At 42.9% G+C, this 14,169-nt stretch overlaps 1 protein-coding gene across 1 annotated transcript in view; it reads left to right on the top strand.

The window, feature by feature from the left end:
* WBP4 (WW domain binding protein 4) overlaps window positions 1–14,169 on the top strand; it is a 42,418-nt gene that overhangs the window by 1,024 nt on the left and 27,225 nt on the right. Inside the window, exon 2 of the mRNA XM_074988645.1 lies at window positions 10,856–10,928. Within this exon, the coding sequence (XP_074844746.1) occupies window positions 10,856–10,928 (73 nt within the window). The remainder of the gene's footprint in view (window positions 1–10,855; window positions 10,929–14,169) is intronic.

Below are 14,169 nucleotides of genomic sequence, written 5' to 3'. Positions count from 1 at the left end.
GTTTGTTACTTTGTAGCGGTTGTGTTTCTGTGTGGTTTCTACCACCTTTTATTGTATAACAAGGTTGCCACAGTTCAGAGCAACAATCTCTGTTCCATCGCCCAGCAAATGAATGCATGCTAGGTTCCCATCTTGGCTGTGTCTACACTACTTCCCTGCTTCAAAGGGAGCATGGTAAGTAGGGTGTCAGGAGACTATTAATCAAGTGTTGGGCTGCATATGCAGCACTTCATGAAGCTCATTCTCCCCCATGGCAACTTCAAAGTGTTAAACTTCCAGCTCCTCAGAAAGAGTAAAGGAACTTGAAAGTTGCCCAGGCACTTCAAAGTACCGGTGGGTTAGCAGCAGTTGCCACGGGGGGGAGGGGGAGAAAATTAGCTTGATGAAGTGCTACATATGCACCACAGCACTTCATTAATAATCTCCCAACACCCTACTTACCACCCTTCCTTTGAAGGTGGGAGGTAGTATAGGCAAACCCCTTCACAGTCATCACCTCACTCAGGCAGAAACCTTCATCTCTCTCCCTTGAGAATGAAGTTTTGGCAGGCTGCATGGTTCCATGATGTCAGCACTATTATTCTCAGAAAACCTGAATGGCTAACAGGACAGTATCTCTCTCTCTTTCTCCCGCTCTCTCCAAAGACTATTAACAGTGCAATTGTCATGTTGTAAGTTAGCACACACTTCATTCTAAGCAAGTTAATTTATTCTTAAAATAATAGTATTTTACTGAGAACAACAAAAGACAGGACATGCATGCTAATCTGTTTACCAAAATCACTCTACCCCAATTATACAAGTACTGAGGTATGAACCGGTCATTCACACATACAGATTGGTTAAATCAGCCTATGTCTTTATAAAGTTTTTGGGTCTTTGATCTCCAGTCTTGAATGGATACTCTGTAGACAGCTGTTTCCTCCTGAGGGCGTAGCTTCGAAAGATTAAGCTCCCACACAAGTATCAGAGAGATAGCAGAGTTAGTCTTCAAAAACAAGAAGTCCTGTGGCACCTCATAGACTAACATATTTTAGAGCATAAGCTTTCGTGGGCAAAGACCTGCTTCATCAGATGCATCTTTGCCCACGAAAGCTTATGCTCCAAGATATTTTAGTCTATTAGGTGCCACAGGAGTTCACAAACAGTTTAGCCAATCCTTCAAGTTCAAATCTTTGATAACGCAGGTCCACAGTAATAAATAGATAGTTAATTCAATAAGGGCATTGTGGGGAAAAAAGTGTTGGATGGTGTATGTTGTAACTTGGCCCTATCCACATTATTGTCAACCATGATATCAACAACTATGATTAAGGATACATCAGTACTTATGGCTACATTGGCACTGCTGCAATCAGTGCAGTGGTGTTGGTTTAGTGGGTTTAGGGAAGACATTCTTAATGGCAAAGCGCTCTCATTGTGTGTACTACTGCTCACGGTAAGGTAAGTTGTCAGGCGAACATCTCCCACTGATACAGCATGGTGTAGACACCACTCTGTCAACTTATGTTGACTTTCATTAGCTATTGTAACTGAAGGAGGGTACCTTTGAGTCAACCTACAGCTTTACTGTAGAGTAACTGTAATTATTGCTAGCATTGCTAGTTCCCCAACCATTGTGCAATTTTTTTGTTTTGTTTTTGTTTGAGAAGCAGGCCAGATTCTGTAGCTCAGTCTATACAGTGGAATCCCTATGCCCCCATGAAGTGAGGTACCATACAGACCCACTTATGAATATGATCCTGTTGTAGGGTGACCGTGTTTCTCTATGATGAATATGGGACACCTGGTAAAATTGGTCCGAAAAAAAAAAAATTGGGACAGTTGCCTTAAATATGAGACTGTCCCGGCCAAAACGGGATGGATGGCCAGCCTGTCCTGTGTACTGCTGTAGATGTTTATATTGCTTTACAAGACAGAAAAACTGATTCCTCCCAAATAATTGGCAATCCGAGGCCCTAATCTACACCAGCCCTGCACCAGCACTGAGCCAGTGTTTGGGCATATGCATCCAACTGTGAAAATCATCTTACAGAATTGGAGCCTGTGTTATTTCGTATCTTTGGAATTATGCAGTAATAAAATGGGTCTGAATATTGTATGGAAACTAATTCAGCTAAGAAATAAAATTAAGTAGCATTTTATTCTCTAATAAGTAGCCCACAACAAAACTCCCCTTCCTCCTCTGCCACAACCCACATAAATGGATGCATCTTGCAGCGTGCCTGCAGATCAACAGATCCAGGGTCGTTTTGGACAGGGGTGGGGAGCTTGTTCCAGAGCTGTTTATGGAAAATGCTCTGCCATCATCCCTCTCTCTTTCAAGTCAAGGATAATCCAATTGCAGGACTTTGTGCAGGTCTGTTATATGAGTGGTGCACTGCTCATGTCTTTTCCCAGGAAAAGGGCTGGGTAAACTTATGTTAAATACCATTGTGAATTTAAAATGATTTCAATTAAAGACATTAGGCAAATTTCACATACAACTCCATTGGTGCTTCTTAGCATCCTGGTAGGTAAGCCTGTATTGTCACTTCAGCTTAAAATTCAGAATGCATCCATTTTCACTGAAACTAGAGAGATTTCAATGTGAGATTAGCATCCAGGAGGAGAAATCCTGACCTGGAAGTCAATGTCAGTGTTCCCATTGACTCAGGGCTAGGTTTTCACCCCATGTCCTTGCCTGCATGGCCCAAGACTATGTCTCCTATGCTACTTTGAGAGGCCATTATTGAGTGATGATGCTGTGAAAATCTTCACTGCGGTTGGTCAGTTGTGGCCATTGACCTGGACCCCTGTTCATATTATCAAGAGAGTTTGTTCCCTCCTGGCTTCTAGAGGTCTGTTCAGCCCTAATTGTAAAGCTCATTCCAATCTTGACTAGGCCATACCAGTCCAAATCAGAGTCCATAAGGTTGGTTTAATACCTGACCATTGTAACTGAGTCCTGTTGGATTGTGGCTGGATTACAAGTACCTTACTCACTGCCCTCACCACAGCCCATGGCTCCTCATACCCACTCTGCAAACTCTAGGCCTAGGAGCCCTGCTCCCCCTGCCCTATCTCCAGTCCTATACTTTTCTCTATCCCAGGGATGCTCCATCAATGCCACTGTTGGCACAGACACTATGCAACATGTCACACTCTATCAGGCTCCTTCCTGCAGGGCTGGGGTGGTCTGTCCCAGATGTGGCCTTCCAGGAATCTTGGCCACCAGGCCCACACATACTCTCCCTCAAGCCTGGTGATGGCCTAGCCTGCTTGTAGTCCAAACTGGCCCTTACTTGAGCCCAAGAGTGTTGAGTTCTTTTCATATCCATACTGAATCAGATACTTGCAAGTCTGTTTTGGCTTCCTCTTCCACTCCCGCAAACAGAAATTGGCCAGAGTAGCTATGCAGTAGCTATATCATAACTATATGAGGGAATAGTTACATAGCTAATAGTTCATCTGCAGTAGCTCACAATGTGGATGTTCTATTCCAGAATAGTAACAGAGAGGGAGCTGTGCTAGTCTGTAGACTATCAAAACAAAAAGCAGTCAAGTAGCACTTTAAAGACTAGCAAAATAATTTATTAGGTGAGCTTTCGGGGGACAGACCCACTTCTTCAGACCGTGGCCATACCAGAACAGACTCAATATCTTCTGGTTGAGTCTGTTCTGGTATGGCTATGGTCTGAAGAAGTGGGTCTGTCCTCCAAAAGCTCACCTAAGAAATTATTTTGCTAGTCTTTAAAATGCTACTTGACTGCTTTTTGTTTTGTTATTCCAGAATAAAAGTGACTTCATTCCAGAGTAATTACTTCACTGTGGAAGCACATCGATTATTCTGCAGTTAAAGTGACACTCTTTCTGGAACAGGGTATACACCTGGGGAGCTACTCCAGAATAATGATTCAGTTCAGTGAAACTACTCAACTGCTTAAAGGGAAGCACGTGTAAGTTTTTGAAGAATTGAAGCATTAGGTTATACTGGCATTTGGGGCAAGAAACTTGTCTTTAAACAGGATTGCAAAGACTAAGGGTTGAAGCTATATACATAATGGTTCCTCAAAAATATTAAAAGAATGTTAAGATTGAAAAATCAAATGGGCAAAGGTTAGAAAATCCTGGAATAAAGCTTGCTTATGGAATTTTAGCTCACCCTTTTATGTGTACATTATGGAGCAGCCTTTAATTACATGATCGCACATTATCATTTCTACAGTCCAGCCACCCAAGACTTCGAAAGCAACACCTCTGACCTTCCTCCTCTCTACAGCTGCATCTACATTTGCATTCCTTTTTTGAAAGAGGCATGCAAATGAGGGAGATTGTAAATATGCTCCTCATTCGCATTTTATGTCTGGCACCTTATTTGCATATTCTAGTTTCGTTAGATCTTCTGCTGAAAGAAGAAAAGCAGTATAGATACAGTTCTTTCAAAGTAAACGCCATCTTTGAAAGAAACCATCTTCCCTTTTTTATGGGAAGAAGGGTCCTTTCAAAGATGGAGTTTACTTTCAAAAGAGGTGCATCTATACCAGTTTTCTTCTTTTGAAAAAAGCTCTTTCAAAATAAGAATATGCAAATGAGATACAAGATATGTAACTCAGCACCTCATTTGCATTTTTTATTTCCTTCATTTGCACGCCTCTTTTGAAAGAGGAATGCAAGTGTAGACGCAGCCTACCTGTTCCCTTTTACGTAGTTCATCAGAGTTCCACCTGAGCTGGGGTCACTGGCTTCTAGTTCACCCAGTTCAGGGGCAATGTGACAGGAAGGAAAGAAAGGAACACAGGCTTATCAAAGGAATTCCTTAGCCACAGTCACTTTACTCTTCGATATAACAAAAGTTCTGACACGCACGTTTCCCTGATTTGGTCTTAGTCTGACCCCTTCTATGAGTCTGATGTTTGTCAGTGTCAGGCTTGGTAGAGTCTTACCTCCTGCCTTTCCTGGGGTTGACCCCACCTCTGAGAAGAGCCACCCCCCTAAATACCATCTCTCGGGTCATGTGCCCAGCCTGAGAAATTGCAGGTGTACAAGCCACGTACAAAAACCTTTGCTCCATTGGGCTGGGCCAGTGATTGATTGATCGATCTTGGCTCTGGGTAGCTCTGTACTGGCTTCTTGGTCATAGTTCTTCAACAAGCATCAAGCACCTTTCTTGAGCAAACTGTCTGTCTGGAACTCATAATAATTTACTTGCCTCAGGCAAGGTCAAATGTGTTTCGTGCATAGCAAAGAATTAAGGTTATAATACCGAATGGAAGTTACAAAACAAAATGGATTCTACAATTTAGTGCAGGCAAAACTCAGCAGCATTGTTTAAAAGGATTTGGGACCTGGAAAACTCAGTAGATTATCAGCTGTTTAGCAATGCATACATTTGCTTGACCAGAGAGCTAAGTCTTCACATGTTTGTCATGCTAGTCCTTGGATACATCTCTTGTATCAAGGAACAATGGGAGCTTATCCCAGAACAGATGCCTGATTTGCATCTTTCTCGCACTATGTTAACCATTTCTGTTTCAAGTATCATTTTATCAAGTACCCAATTATGTTTGGTAACAGTTTTAACATAGCTTATTTTAAAAAGAGGACAGCCTTGCCTTCATATTAAATCTGCCCAGTGCTTAACAGTCTCACAAACAGCTAAATATGTGCTTCACTTTATGCACCATGGGCATGCTTTTCCTCTGCACCCAGAGTATCTCATGTGCAGTAGAGAGGGAGTGGCTCAGATCTCCCTGGTTCTGGTGCCTTGCTCAGGTGCATTTGAAGGGTGGGGGTGGGGGTGCTTGCTGCCTTAACTCAGAGGTTCTCAGCCAGGGGTCTGTGAGCCTTTTTGGGGAAGGGTGCAGAGCCCCACTACTGAAAGTTGGTGCCCCAAACCCTGGCATCCCCCATGTGGCTGAAACAGGGAGTGCTGCAGGGCTGAAACCCCAGGAGCAGTATGGGGCTAAAACCCTGAACCCCCACCCAACCCCCAGGGAGCAGGGGACTGAAACCTTGAGCCCATAGGCAGAGTTGCAGGGGCACAGGGTCTTTTCCCTGTAAACTGCAGTGCCTTACCCATAGTGGGGCAGTCCTGGGGCAGGTTCTCTCTCACCTCCTTCTCTCTCTGAGTCCTGCTCAGGCCCCATCCTCTGGCCAAGTCCTAGGTGAGAAGTTGGAGCTGGGCAGAGGCACTCTGCTGTCTGGTGGTGTCACGGAGTGAGCAGCTGTGTCATTCTGTCTGCTGCTGGTGCCGAGGGTTGTGGCTGTTCCTCAGCTCACTTCTGACTGGTCATGCAGTTGGTCAGAGGTGCCCAGACAGCTCCAGGTCCAGCAGAGCCTTCAGAAAGTAGCCACTGGCACACAGTACCCAACTGGTGGGCAGCCTGCTGAGACGTGTGGCACTCTGTCCCTAGACCCAGTTGTGCAATACTGGCCAGAGGCCAGCCAGCTCTTGCCTCCTCCCAAAATAGAAATCAAAGTATGCCTGTAACCACCACTGGTCCTGAGCCCCATCCTTCTGTCTGTCCATCTGCTGGTTCCTAGATGCCTGGAGTTTTTCCGGCATGTTGAGAGGCTTCAGAAAACAGGTTGAGAACCCTTGCCTTAACTTATTCTGTTGACATGAGGGTCCTTTGGCTTTGTCTACACGAAAAATTGGTACTGTTCTAACTAAACCGGTATAGTTGCAGTGACATGATCCGTCCTAGCGAGGACACAGTTCAGTTGTATAAAGGTGTTCTTCACCAATATAACTGCATCCACAGTAGCGCAAGTATCAGTGTAGTATACTGATTTTTAAGAAGTCACATTGCACCAGGCTTAAGCAAACTTTTGCTGTTGGAGAATTGGACATTGTGAATCTCACTTCACCATGCCCTGTCCCTTCAGGGACCCTAAATCACCTCTTCTAGTTACTATTCCCAATGGTGGCAGGATTCCGGTGTTGCATTGCCAGATTCTTCTTGCACAGAGGATGGTCTCTGGTAACAATCTCAGTTTCCTTTAAGCGGCATGATTTTAGCTAACTTTTCAACTGCCTTCTCAGTGCTATTTACCTGCACTCTAATTCATCATCATCATCATCATCATCATTAATAACCGTGGGCTCAGCACCTGTTGGTGTCTGATGTCGCTCTCACTATGTACTTGCATCTTTTCCTATCTAGCGCAGAGTGGCTTAGTTTCTGTAGACTAGCTTTGCACCAATTTACTACATCATCTATCCATTCTCTGTGGGGTCTGCCTCTCATATTCGAACCATCCATTATGCCAAATACTAGAGTCTTGAATTTTCATTAGTCGTTTATTCTGAAAATATGTCCAAATTGTTACAGCTTCCATTTTATAACTTTCTGTAGCAGGTTCTCTTTCAGCTGTATCTCCCTATATAATTCCTCATTGGTGACCTTCTGCATCCATCGTATTCTCAGAATCTTTCTATAACAACTCCTTTCAAACGCCAATATTCTTCTTTTCGAATCTTTCGTTATCACCCATGTCTCACATCCATACAACATGCTGCTGAATACACACGTTTTCAAGATGCCTAGCTTTGTTCTTAAGCTAATTGCTTTGCTTTTCCAGATCTTATCCGCCGCCTTCAAACTAGCTCTTGCTTTCGCTATTCCAGTTGCTATTTCTTCTTACTGTTTAGTTCATATGTTATGTTGCTCCCCAGATGTGTGAACTTCTCTACATTTTCTAGTTCAATACCATCGACACTGATCTTCCTTCCTATTTCCTTATCTCCAAATACCATTGTTTTTGTTTTATTGATGTTCATAATCAGTCCGTACCGCTTCCCTTCTTCGTTTAACACCTGCACCGTTTTTGCTAGCTTCTCCTCATCTTCCTCAATGATAACTATATCATCCGCAAACTTCAAGTCGTTAATTCTTATCCCGTGCACAGATAGCTCTTCTACCTCTTCCTTGATCTTGTCCATCACTCTCTCCAGATCTGCAATGAAGATACTTGGTGATGTTGGATCTCCTTGTCTCATACCTCTACTTGTTTTAAACCAGCTTCCCAGCTCCCTGCATGTTCTCACCGCTGCCTCTGCATTATCATTGATATCTTTCAACAACTGTATCAGTCTGCTATCCACTCCATAGGGCTCCAACACTGCCCAAGTCACTTTTTGATCTGTACTGTCAAATGCCTTTTGAAAATCGACGAAGCAAGTGTATACATTTTTGTTCTTTTGTCAAGCTTTATCCGCTATCAGGCTTAGTGCCAATATCTGCTGTATGGTACTTCTGTCTTTTCTGAACCCTGCCTGCTTGTCTGCTATATGTTCTTCTGTCTACGATCTTAATCTCTCAGTCAGTATCATCATCAGCACCTCACCGAGATGACTCGTTAGGGCAGTCGTTCTGTAGTTCTTGCACTCCAGTGTACTTCATTTCTTGGGTATTGTCACTAGCACAGATCTTGTCGATTCCTGAGGCGCCTTCCCGTCATTCCATGCTATATTACATAGTCGATGTATTTCCTGAATCATGTTTTCTCTGCCATATTTGATCATCCCTCCTGCGACCTTATCATTTCCAGGGCTCTTGTTGTTCTTTAGTCGTTTCACTGCTTGTTCTACTTCCTCGTTTGAAATATCGGTCTCGCTCTCGATGCTCGGGGGAGATATCTCTTTCAGTTCTTCAGTCAGTCTCTCTGAGACACTCGGGTCCAACTGTGCTTTGTATAGATTGGTGCAATATCTCATCTACCGCTGCACAATCTTCTCCCTGTTCATGAGCACTTTTTTCTCATCTTTGATCGCTATCTGCTTCAGTTGCCATTTCCTATTAATATTCCTAATTGTCTTATACACCTCCCTGGTCTTACATTCGCCGTACTACTTCTCAGTATCTTCACATTGCTCCTCTAACCATTTCTCCTTATCCTTTCTGGCTGCTTTCCTTACCTCACTGCATTTCATCCTATATTGCTGTTCTGCCATCTCAGAAACATCTCTTCTGATCTTCAACGCTCTCTTCTCTTGATCCAAGTTCAGTGTCTTCTGGGTAATCCACTTCTTATTGATCTTTTCTTCTTTTGGAAGAGTCTGCTCAATTGCTTCTTCTATAGCGATGGCTATCCCAGTGACTCACTTGTCTAGGTTTTTCTCTGTGGCGATATTCTTAATCTTCTCTTCGAGCAGTGTTTTGTATGCATTCCCTGTTTCTTCCTCACATAGCCTCGCTACATCTCTTCTTTTCTTAAACTGTGTCTTACATTTTCTTTTCAGTTTTATCTTGATGTTTGCAATCACTAGACTGTGGTCTGAGTCTATATCCGCTCCTTGGTAAGTTTGGCACTGCTGTACTGATGTTATCCATCTTCTTTTTATCAAAATCATATCTATCATGTTCTTGGACTTCCCGTCATTTGATCGCCATATCCACTTCCTACAGTTCTTTTGTTGGAATCTCATGTTGCAAATCACCATCTCATGCTCTGTAACAAACTCTAACAGTGTCTCACCTCGTTCGTTTCTTTCTCCATATCCAAACTTTCCCATGACTCTCTCCCAACCTTCATTATCTGTTCCAACCTTCACATTCCAATCTCCTCCAATGATCAACACATCTTTCTTCGGTGTCTCCTCCACCAGCTCAAACTCTTCCTCTGTACTGTCTGACATGGGTGCATACACCTGAATGACTGAAATGTTGAACGGTTTTGCTTCGAATCGCGTAACCATCATTCTTGCACTCACCGGTTTGTATCATAATAATGCTCTTCTAGCTGTTTTGCTAAGAAGGAATCCAACTCCTGCTTCATGCTTTGTTTAGTTTCCTGACCAAATGACTTCACAACTGCATATCTCTCCTGATCCCATGCACTGCATCTCTGCCAGTCCAAGTATATCACATCAGTACCTCTCCATCTCCTTCCGAAGCAGCTCTAATTTTCCAGTTGCCCACCGTGTTCGGACGTTCCATGTTCCAATGGATAGCATATGTGTTAGGTGTAATTTTCTTTCGATAGCCAACTTATCGACGCAACCCCGGTCGCTCGATTGGTATCGCGGACCTTGTTTATCTGGGTGACGTCTGAGTCAGCATCTTTTAACATTTAGGTGTACCGGCATCAGATTTCATTCGTATTGTTGTTTGACGGTCAGTGCATCGACACGCATCTGACCAGCCCTCCTCCTTCATCCAGGCTTGGGACTGGCATGGAGCTCTCCGTGGCTTCCTGGCAGAGTTCTGCACTGTAATTGCCTGTTTTAAATGTTCCAGTCTTTTTGGCATAATACATTTTGGGACATATCCCAGAATGTATTCCAGATTTGTTCTGAAATGCTTTGCACAGTTTTGAGTTATCCTGTCTCCCAGAAAGAGTACAGCATTAATTTAGTTTACTTGAACTCATTGTGTTGTGCGATCAAAGTATCTATTTAAATTATGTTGCTAGCTTAAAAATATTTGTGTATATTGTATTGTAGACATCATGAATTGTGTATTCTTCAGTGTTATATATGCAATAAATCTAACTGCTGCAGCTCTTAATATTTGGAAGGTTATCATCTGACAACAAAACCACCAATAACATAATTTCATTTGCAGAAATTTTGCAAAGCCACAGGCAACAGGTTGGGCATAACTTAAAGGTTGAAAACTTGTGATTTATTTTATGAAACACTGCAGTCAAACTCATAAATAAATCTTGTTTGGACTTCTATTAGATATTCTAATGTATCCACAGTTTGCGCAAAAGAAATTTGTTTACAGTGCAACCCAGCACTGTGGCAAGGATGGACTTGGTTTCTGATACTCTGTTTCAGAACTTTTTGGTTTGGTTATTTTGTTTCTGATTATGCTTCAATCTACCTATAGTCTTATAATTCTTCTATTTGTTTGTCTACATTTAGGGCTGATTACTGGAAATCACAGCCAAAGAAGTTCTGTGATTACTGCAAGTGCTGGATAGCAGACAACAGGCCTGTATGTTGCTCTAGTTCATGTAACATTACTTGTTCTGAAGTACTGGAACTTGAATTGTATGCTTTTAAAATGTTTTTTCAGTACTGTTTACTAACATGTGAAGTAATGTTTACCTGTGCTCACACTGAAAAGTTAGGGGAGAGAGATCAAGACATAGCTGGATACGTAGGCTATTAAATCCATTGCTGAGCATGGTATCCTGGAATTCATCTGTGTGTCGCGCCCTAGTATTTTTTGTTTTAAATAGGCCTTGTAAAGCCTTGTTACCTATAAAACTAGAATATGAAAAAATTGAAAATTAAGACCTGGATCATGTGTTAAGATTTTCTTGTACTTCGATGGACCTCAGTGCAGAATGTAATCACATTTAAAAGGTTTGAAGAATCCAGTTTCATTTTCTCAGGTGCCACAATTTGAATTGCTCAAACTTGAGGCAAGGATGACAGATGCCTGAGAAAAACTAGCCTAGACAGGACGCTAATAAATATTGGTTTTAGAACAGTTTAACTGGGAAAATAAAATTATTACTAGAACACACCTAATAAAAAATTACTGAAAAATATTTAAAAATAGGATGATAGCTTTTCAGTTTATATAATAAATATATAATACAGAAAACTGAAATATAAATCATGACATGTATAATTGCCTTGAGAAAATACCGAACCAAAATGTATACAATTACATTTCATATTAGTGTTCTGCCTATTGCAGTTTTGCTTTTTATTTTTACAACCCTAAATTAATATCCAAATCTACTTCCTGATTCAATTTGATAATTTGAATATGTCCCTGAAGCAAAATGCAGTGTGAGGTTCATTTCGGAAACAGGTTTTAAACCAGAAAACTTTGAAGTGGAACTAACTGTTTTTTCTTGGTGCAGTAAAAAACATGATTTTACCTAGTAAAAAGTTAAAATCCCAAGTACATCCCTTATCCATCATTGAAGCTTTTTCTGTTTGCGGGTCTTCTAAAGTCTAGAAGACTAGCTGTGGACCTTAGAATGTGATCAGACTCCATAGCCCCTTGGCTGTTTTGCTTCCCTCCTGCAGACCTTCTAAAGTTCATGCTCTAAGCACTTACGGTGAAATTGTACCAAGGCAGCCAGAAATACAATTGAGCCTTGTTTGTCAGCAAGTGCACTACTACTCCTTAAACCCTGGTACTCTGAGGGGAGCATAGGTCATCTACAAGTCTTCTCTGCTTCATTCTGTCTTGGGAAAAACTTCTAGCTGACTCCAGGAGTACCCCAGTTGTCCTTCAATCTCAGTAGATCTTCTCTACATTGTCCGAGGTCTTCCTCTGTTGTGTTTTCCTTGTGGGTTCCTTTTAAGAGCTTGATGGCCTATACTGGATGATGGCTTTCGGAGAGCGTAGCCTAGCCATCCCCACTTTTTTCTCTTGATTTAAGTGTCAAGTGGTTCTTGTTCTGCTCTGTTCCAAAGCTCCTCATTTGTGACAAACTCTTGCCATTTGATGTGAAGGTTGTACCTCAGGCATCTGTTTATGAATGCCTGTAGCTTGTAATCTGAAGACTTTTTAGTACATCAGGTCTTGCATCTGTGCAAGAGCACACTCTTCACATTGGCATTGAAGACCCACAGTTTGATCTTTTGCAGATATTATTTGTGAACGCCATATGGGACAAAGAGTCTTGAATGCAACTGTTGCTTTCCCTATCCTGGCAGTGATATTCCTTGTCTGTTCCTCCATCTCTGCCCATAATACTCCCCAAGCAGGTGAACTGCTCTACATCTTCCAGATCATCCTCTCCCAGTGTGATGGTGGTAGTGTTGGACTGGTTGAGCCTCATTGTCTTGGTCTTTCCCTTGTTAAAGCACAATCCAGTCATTAAGGCAGTTTTGTCTAGTGTTGTGACCTTTTCTTCCATGCTTTCATGTCAGTGTGAAAGGACAGCGACATTGTCAGCACAATCAGTGCCTTCTAGCTGTTTGAAAAGTGTCCACTGAATGCCTTTTTGATGGCCATCTTTGTACTGTTCAAAATCCAGTCCTTTGTGATCAAGAACAGGAAAGGTGACAATGGGCGCCCTTGTTGCACTCCTGAAAGTATGCCTAAGAGCTCTATCAAGACACCTTTGTGAACAACTTGGCATTTTGAGGGTTTGTAGATAGAATGGATCAGGTTAATAATTTTGGATGGGATGCCACGGTATTGCAGCAGTTTCCACAAAGTGTCTCTATCAGTGCTGTCAAAGGCTTTTCTGAAGTCTGTAAAGGTTATATACAGGGGGAGTTCCACTCAAGAGACTGTTCTGTGATCACTCTGAGAATTGCTGTTTGATCAGTACAAGATCTCTCGCTTCAGGAGCTGGCCTGTTCTTCCCTGAGCCATCTATCAATTTCTGTCTTCATTCTCTCCAAGAACAAGTCAGATGCATGAAATGAAGTGGGTCTTTGCCCATGAAAGCTTATGCTCCAAAAATATCTTTTAGTCTAAAAGGTGCCACAGGACTTGTTGTTTTTGAAGATGCAGACTAACTTGGCTACCTCTCTGATAATTCTCTCCAAGAGAATCCCATTGAACACTTTTCCTGGAATAGACAGTAACAGGATGCCCCTCCAGTTCTTGTATTCCTTCAGGTTGCCTTTCTTGGGAAGCTTGATAAGGTAGCCGTGCTTCTAGTCTTGTGGGATCTCTTCAGTGTCCCAGATTTTCTCGACTGGATTATACATCATGCTGGGTGATGTCTCACTACCTACCTTGATTGCTTCTGTATTGGGGTGACCATCCATCCCGTATTGGGCAGGACAATCCCATATCTGGGATGCCAAAAAGGCATCCATACTTATTTTTTAAAAGGGACCCATATTTGGGCCGTCTCCCCACTGACCTTTTCTGCCAGCAGCTGCGCAGGCGCAGCTGCTTGTGGGAGTCACTTCCCCAAGCCTTGTGGGAGTGTGGGCAGCTGCTGTGTTCCTGCCGCTTCCCCAGGGCTCTGTTTGAGGGCTGGCGGCTGCTGCTTCCCCATGGCTCCGAAGGAGCAGTGGCATGTGTGGCTTCTTTGAGGCTCCTAGGCAGGGCCAGTGACTGCTGCTTTCTCAGGGCTCCCAGGGAGTGCTGGCGGCTGCAGCTTCCCCAGGAGGGTCAATGGCTGCTGCTTTCTTGGGGCTCCCAGGGAGCGCTGGCAGCTGCGGATTTCCTGGGGAGTGCCAGTGGCTGCCACTTTCCTGCGGCTCCGGGGGATGGCCAGCAGCTGCCATCTCCTTCCCAGCTCCAT

Source organism: Carettochelys insculpta, chromosome 1 (assembly GCF_033958435.1).
Source record: "Carettochelys insculpta isolate YL-2023 chromosome 1, ASM3395843v1, whole genome shotgun sequence".
Taxonomy (NCBI): domain Eukaryota; kingdom Metazoa; phylum Chordata; order Testudines; family Carettochelyidae; genus Carettochelys; species Carettochelys insculpta.
This window is presented reverse-complemented; position numbering and strand designations above follow the sequence as displayed.